We start from the raw sequence: 7,851 nt of genomic DNA, 5'->3' as shown, positions 1-7,851 counted from the left end.
TGAACACTGGTGGCTATGGGCAACCAAGTTTTGCTTTTAGACCATTTCAGTAAAGAGTTAATGCATTAACAGTGTGGCAGTGTTAAAGGGGCTGTGCTGTTAAGGACACTTATACCCCATGAAAAGTGTCCAATCACTGGGGGCCCAATGGCTGAATCAGAACGAGAAGGTCCCCCCAAAGTCTCCTTGCAAATGGAGCACCAGTACACGTACGTGACCAGCGCTTCATCCCCTTCTATGGGGCTGCCAGAGTATGATCCCACATCAGTGAATGGGACAACGGTCACACAAGCGCACTAGAGACTCAGCCCCTGTCCTGTAGATAGGCTATACATGTACAATCCCTTTAAGTGTTATAACCCCTTATAATGACGCAGCCCCTTTAAGTGTCAAGCTTACTTTGGCTACATCTGTACAGGGTTCTTACTTTCCCCCATAGGTGGCGATAGGGCCAGTTATCCTTATCCCAAGTAGAATTTGCACACTTTCCACAATTTTTTTTGCCATAAATTAGTAGAAAACCTACATTTCTGAATGTCCAGTTGTAGCCTTAGGTATAAAGGATATGCTTGTTCTTTATGGCCTATATGACCACTGTTCTGCTATGAACCATGACTGGTAAAGTATCCTGTATCCTACACCCATATAGCACAGGCAAATGGTGATGTCACCAAGGACACATACATGGCTAGTAAAGGCAGTGCCTATTTGTGGATCACATCCATCTATCTATCCATCCATCCATCCATCCAACCAATGATACACCCCAAACCTATATAAATACAAACAAGGAGCTACATGCTCTATTTTACAGATCTCGCCTTTGGACACGGGTCCGGAACGCTGTAGACTAGTGTGTGTAGTTTTCAGCCGCCCACAATGACAGGTTATATTACATTCCATCTAACCCGAACATTACTAATCATCGATCTTGGGAACGAATATGTAGTCATTCTGGTTTATGGCCTGCATAGAAGCTTTTATCACCTTCAGTATTATGATTATGTGCACATACATTGTATTAAAGACAGCTTTTAGCGCTATAAAATTCTACTATAGAAAATTCTATGCACATTTTGCGTTTCATCCCACCGTATTGTGCTAAGTGCATAAATAAAGGTAAAAAACACATTGGTCGTTTCATGTATTTATTGCCAACAACGTATACAATGTATACTTAAAATAATGTCCAAAAAGGTCATAAATACTTCACTTTTGGGCTGTAATAAATTATTATAATAACTAGGAATGCACTTGTCCAGCCACAAACGTGGGTATTAAAACAAAAATATATATATTATATATGGCCATAGTTCACAGTTTCGCAGCAGTAAGCTGCATCTATCACAGCGATTCCACAACGTCACATCCTTGTCCTCTAACGCCGACAACATTCCATTCGGAATCGTGAAAATGTTCACAGTTCAACTCCGCGACCACCGAGATGCTCTCCATAGAGCAAAAACACATTGTCACCCCGCTTTGACGGACTCCTGGTAAAAGTTCATCATCCCATAGAATTTACTTTCCACAAAGTATCCCTCGAAACTGGTCCAACAAAAGCAGGATGAATTGACTACAGTCTGGTTCCAGCCCAGCGTGCTACGTAGGAGGTTTGTTTTCGTACCACCTCCTCTTTCCAACGTGCTAGGTTCCAATACTTGACACTTGGGTTCTCACAGTGAAGGACCTTGTAAATCCTCGACGTTCCCGGTAACTTTCAGTCATTTCAATTGCACCTCTGCAACAACATATTCAAAGCATATTCCATCCTGTTCCTCAGGTCATTCGACCCACCAGACATTAGTAGCGTACTCAGACGGAAGGTCGTGGACATCCTATCTTCATTGATGTAGGTCAGCAGATACTCGTCGCTTTGGTTGGCTATGATGATTTTTGTGTGATCGTGGTAGAAATTTACCTGTTCAAGAAGAAAAGGAACCATTTAAGTCACTTTCACTCCATATTGGCTAGGTCCACACATTGGAAACCCACAAAAACCATGGTTGGCCCAACCGAAGAATAATCAGTTACCTGAAATGTGCCATCGTTGAACAGCATCATGAGGGCCTTGTCAGACTTTAGCCATTGAAGGAGATATAACCGAGGTCTGCACACATCTGTTACACTGGGCAAGTCACCCCCCTATGGAGAAAACCAAAAAGCATCATGAGTCAGTGCAAAAATACATACTATATGCATCAATTAGTGTAGGAATTGGACCAGATATGGATTATTGATAACATAGCATACAGCTCTATTGCAGGGAAATTAGAAGTGTGCACAGTGCAAAAAGCATAGCACGCCATGTTGTGGCTTTTGTACACGTGGCACTTGTTACATACATTTATTGCATTGCCTACTGAAGTATGAAACGTGAATACTTACATCCATGAGATTCTCCTCCATGTAGTGAGAGAAGTATTTCAAGACAGTAACTTGGCTGATGAATTGCTCCGGCGCTTCAGTAGCAGCAAAGATGGAACACTGGCCAAGTTCAGCATAATAGTGCACAGTCCTGCAAAAATGGAAGAGCCATAAGTATAAGACATCCAGGCCGGAGGAATGAACACCGAATAGATAACCAATGAGACAGTCCATGTAGGATACTCACTTTTTGTCAGGCAGAAGACTCATGTGCGCCCCATTATTAAACAGCACGCCAACCGTGTGATCCGACAGCTGGTAACCAAAGCCGTATTTGTTGGAGTAGTCGACCCATTTTGTCACCCAGTGGAATGAGGTGGTCAAGTGTTCTTTTGGAATACAATCTGAATCCGGCATGTTTTCTAAGCAGCCTCTGAGGACTCTGGCGACAGTATCAGCCACGCTGCCCATCGTGCTGTCTTCTAGACCTGAAAGCAAGCAAAATGGACACATTACTACCAATTACAAGCCAGTGTGTGCCTAGGGAAGACTTGGCATCTATTCAGCAATCTGAACTACCAGCCTGCTCAGTGCAATTATCATCTTGTCCTGGTTTATTTCGGGCAGCAAGAACATTTTATAATTGTGCTGTCAATGTGCTGACTTGTGGCAGTGCCAAGGCAGCTGAGAGTCTAATTGTGCGGGGTGATAATTCATCTACTAGGACAGAGACTGTCAATAGACCTGATAGGTTAGACTTACATTCGCTGCTGCTGCTACAGCTGCCCAGGGTCCCACGGACAATCATTCGTATCGTGTCTCCCATCTGCTGCTTGTCAGGCTTGTCAAGGGCATTTGACTTTGAGACGGTTTTGCTCTCCTGCAAGGCAAGAACAAAGAACATGAGAATCAAGCTGAAGACCCATCATCCAATAGGTTCCAAAAATAGACCCCGCACAACAGCATCAAACCCCCTCCCAAAAGCAATCAAGCTCAACCAACCTCATCCGTTCTGGGATTCTGCTGAGATATGGAGGTTTTCTTCAAGTCTTGTCTCAGCTTGTAAATTTCTTCATCTTCCTTTGCTAGTTTATCTGTAAAGCAACAGAGCCTGTTAGATACCAACACAAGACAAGATCTGGAGACGCTATAGGTTCCCACTTTATCAATAACCAGAAACTTACTATGATTATCCAAGTATTTTGCCTTCTCTTTCTTCCCACCAAACAGAGCTGCAGCTGCTTTCTTGAAGAAGCTCTTAGCTGGGCTTGACAGGTGGAAGTCCGGAGCCGTGTGACAACAACTAGAAGGAAGCCTGTCTGGTGTGAAGCCCTGGAGGGAAAAGCAGCAGCCAGTTAGTGTCTGAACATGGGATGAGCACCAAGTACAAAGCGCACATTCCCAGGAATGAATCACCACCAACCTGGGTGAAGAAGTCGTGCTGAATGATTTCATCAAGGCTGGGCCTGTCCTCGGGGTTTCTGGACAACATGCTGGCTATAAGATGCTTTGCAGATGACATTAGTGAAGACGGCAGAGAGTACCTCGCCTCCCGGATGCATCTGTAGGTTTCTTTAAGATTTGTGGTTTCAAATGGAGGTCTTCCAAGCAGCATGGTATACCTTTAGTGAAGAAGAAGAAATTTAAGGACACGTTCTCCAATTTTTGTTACGGTCACATATACAAGTTACTACTAAATGGTATATACATTGCAATGCTGTATCAGTCCATAAGCAGCAGAGATACTTACATCACACAACCCAAAGCCCAGATGTCAGATTCGCAGCCGTGCCCTTGTTTGTTAAGCACTTCAGGTGAGAGGTAATTTGGTGTGCCGCATATCGTTCTGCGGAGAAAGCCATGGACAAAAAAAATTAGCCAACTAGATCACATGCATAGGAGATGTGCAGAGGTGTATCCGAATTCACAGAACAGGGGGGGCGTATATCATTCAGTAGCCCTACCTTCTTCTTTGTTCCATAGGTTCCAGTCTTGCTGCCAGGCCAAAGTCGCCCACTTTTAGATCCATGCTCTCGTTAATAAAAAAATTTCCTAGAAAGGCAAAAACGAATATTAGTGTCTAGAAACCTTAAATCCTGGCATTAGTGCTAAGGAATGCAATTCGTATTTACAGGGATGTAGCAGTGCCTAGGATGATCAGAGTATAACCATGCATACAGTCAGCTCAGCTACATCTGTCAGAATCAGGCTTCACATTTAAAGAGATCTTACCTAATTTTAAATCCCGGTGGAGGATTTCTTGTTCATGTAGATATTTCAAGCCAGACACGATCTGTTTGAGGTAGTATCTCACTTCAGGATCCGTCAGTACTTTCCTTGTCTTCAATATATGTGCCATAGACTGAAGGAAACAATAGAAGATGTCATGAGCTTGTGCCAGGGAGTGATCGGGGCAGACAAGGGACAGACACTGCAGCCATACGGCAGGATGCAAGAATGCTTACCCGTCTACTGCAATACTCCAGCAGTATATAGATGTTCTCCTTATCTTCAAAATAGTGATAGAACTGCACGACATGTCTGTGGTTCAGGGTCCGATGCAATTCAATCTCTTTGTCGATCTGGAAGAATAAGGTTGAGTTCATTGCATATTCTAGACCAGGGTGCAAAAGGGGCGACAGACATCTATACAAGGGCATGCATTACCCACCTTTTCTCTCTGATGAGGCTTTGACACCCTGCTGTGAGGGATAATTTTGGCAGCGTAGATTTTGTTGGTTGTCAAATCTGTCATTTCATAGCACTTTGCAAATCCTCCCTACAAAGGAGAGCAAATACGGATGAGTACGGGCAGGTCCGAAACAAAGAAACCTTGCAAAAAAACCCCCCCTTCTATCTAACCATACAAGTATAATATACACACATTGCAAATATTAATCATGCCATGCAACCTAGATAAAATCATTTCAATAACTGCAAAGTGATTTTTCGCAACAACATCTGGCATTAACCCTTTCCACGACAGAACCCGCACTGTAACAAAGGAACCATGTCCACAAGCCTGCACATTCTGCTACAGACTTGTTGCTACGTGGGCCAAAAATATAAAGATGGGGGGCAAGATTTGGATACAGGAACCTTACTCTTTAAATCTCATGCACAGATTTTTTGCAAAATATACATTGCAAGTAAATTTTTAGGATCAACCAAAAAGAATATTTTGCATACTCAAAGACGATCTGCCTAGGAAGCAATTGTCAATGAATGAGGGGTATAATTTGGGCACAAAGCAAAATCTTATCACAGAGGATAGCAATGCAGTGAATGACATTTAGAACCTGCTGCTTGCCCACAGGGTAAGTCCAATAGGACATCCAGCTGATAGATCCAGGAGGACAGTAGATCTAGACTGATCCCTGCCCGCAGTTAACTCTGCACATGCCAACACGTCCATATAATCCCCAGTGCATCCGATGATGCCCATCTTGCTGCAGGTTTTTACCTTGCCAAGCACTTTGCCCCTGCAGTATCGCTTGCCAGTGCTGGGGTCAGTGATAATCCTGGACACTTCAGTAGTAGAGCCCGTGCAGGTGTGATGTCCATGCTGCTCCCCCTCGGCCGGCAGCTTCCACCTCCTGCTGCTGTCACACACCCTGCCCAGTGCCTGCTCACACATCTTGCTCCCGTTGTTTGGCTGGTAAGTAATAGTCCTCAGTATTTCCATCACTCCTTCTCCCGCCACCTTCCGCTGCATGTACCAGCGCTGTCTGCGGAAGGCTGGGACGAGCACTGCCTTATATAAGCTGTCATGGACACGCCCACCTAGGCGCGTCATTCAAATCCCGCCTCCCTCTGTGGTCATTGCCTGGACACATCTCTCTGCATTGCCGGAGCTTTCCTGTCACCCGCATAACATCATCCCCCCCCCCCCCCGTGACAGCAATGGTAGCCCCGAAAAAATAAATATGAATGTAATAGAGAAAGCGAGACGCTACCATTCTGTCATAGAGGGAGGGTGAGCGTAGTGACAGTACAGCGGCATGTTTAACCCTTTGTCTGCAATGACAATTTTACCTCATGTGAAGGAATTCCAGTGGTGTCAGTCATGACACATACATACAACCTCTCCTATACACACTGCATCTACCTACATAGTGAAATGCCTGGCTTAGTTCTATATTTAGGACTCTCTTCACACCTACATTCTTCTTTGTATAAGACAGGCATCCATAATGAGATAGGAGACCCAGTCAATACGGTCACCGGTGTCTGTCAGGTTTCTCATACCAAATGGCCGCAGCGTGCCGCACGATTTTGTTTGTCATTTTGACAGAATCTGCAACGCAGGCTCCAAATCCATCTAGACAAAGGAAAGAACTGAGTCAAATGTGGGGTGGGGTCCACCGTGGCAATGACAATGCTAATATAGCCCATAGTTATACCCCTGTTGCCCGATGCACCCCAAGAGTGGTTTCGGGGTTAGCAATAACTATCCTCTCGTACTGTTGGCGGTCTAGGGTGACGAAGGGGTTAATATTGATATCCATGGTTGTCTGGAGTGGATAGAGATTAATGGCGAATATCACCGGAGGTCTAGGATAGTTTACACTGCGTTTACACAGCGCGTTTTTTTTAAAAACACACGTAGCAGACCACCGCCAAAAAGGAAAAACGGCAGCAATAACGCATTGCGATTTTTTCCACATCGTTTTTCACAGAGAGTCCGCAGAGTTTTCCTCAGCGCACTTTCTGCTTCCATTATACCTATAGGAAAACCGCCAACGTTTCCATAGGTAGAATTGACTTGCTGCGATTTCCAAAAATGCAACGGTTTTGGAAATCGCGACATTTCCGCTGCGGATGGGATTCTAGGGACTTTAAAACGATTCGGTTTTCATCGTAGTGTTTACGTCAAGTGGGGCCTCAGCCGAACTTGGCTGTTTTCGGCAATCCCACAGAAGCCAAATTGTTAATCTACATGCTGAGAGCTGGGAAATTAGTCTAAGGGCCCGTTCCCATGATGTAACGCGGCATTGATTCTGACACGTAAACACGTGTCAGAGTCAGCGCTTCAAAACAGAATTCCATTGACTTCAATGGGTGCCGTCTTACGCGCGCTACGCATTGAAATCAATGGGAGGCTTTTTAACCCATTGATTTCAATGTGTTACGCGTGTTAAACTGAACCCTTTGAAGTCAATGGGATTCTGTTTTGAAGCGCCGACTCTGACACGTGTTTACGTGTCAGAATGAGCGCCGCGTTACATCGTGGGAACGGGCTCATTAGGGTACAGACACAAAACTATATATCTGAATGAATGAGTCAAGACTGGATTAGAACCTGCTCCTTATTGTGCACCCGGGGCTCAGAGCCCCCAAAAAGACCTGTAAGAAACACAGTGTTGTGCATGAGACCTTAGAAGGGAACGGATCTGTATACTATCTGTAATTACGGATAGTAGAAGAAAAATAAATAAGGTCGTGTGAATGGGGTCTAACATCTACTTTTACAGTGACTGCAAG

At 44.5% G+C, this 7,851-nt stretch overlaps 1 protein-coding gene across 1 annotated transcript; it reads right to left on the bottom strand.

Moving 5' to 3' along the window:
• Window positions 1–1,137: 1,137 nt before the first annotated feature.
• On the bottom strand, window positions 1,138–6,086 carry PLK2 (polo like kinase 2). The gene is made up of 14 exons (XM_075268854.1): window positions 5,831–6,086; window positions 5,039–5,146; window positions 4,833–4,949; window positions 4,600–4,729; window positions 4,332–4,419; window positions 4,118–4,213; window positions 3,791–3,989; window positions 3,552–3,699; window positions 3,370–3,461; window positions 3,130–3,247; window positions 2,615–2,855; window positions 2,389–2,518; window positions 2,035–2,145; window positions 1,138–1,921 (listed from the first exon to the last, which is right to left on the bottom strand). The coding sequence occupies exons 1-14, from the start codon at window positions 6,080–6,082 to the stop codon at window positions 1,730–1,732; spliced, it is 2,022 nt and encodes a 673-aa protein (XP_075124955.1). The 5' UTR covers window positions 6,083–6,086; the 3' UTR covers window positions 1,138–1,729.
• Between the last annotated feature and the right edge of the window lie 1,765 nt (window positions 6,087–7,851).

The sequence above is a fragment of the Leptodactylus fuscus genome, chromosome 1, assembly GCF_031893055.1.
Source record: "Leptodactylus fuscus isolate aLepFus1 chromosome 1, aLepFus1.hap2, whole genome shotgun sequence".
NCBI classification, from domain to species: domain Eukaryota; kingdom Metazoa; phylum Chordata; class Amphibia; order Anura; family Leptodactylidae; genus Leptodactylus; species Leptodactylus fuscus.
Note: the sequence above shows the minus strand (reverse complement) of the source record. Positions and strands in the feature narration are given on the sequence as shown.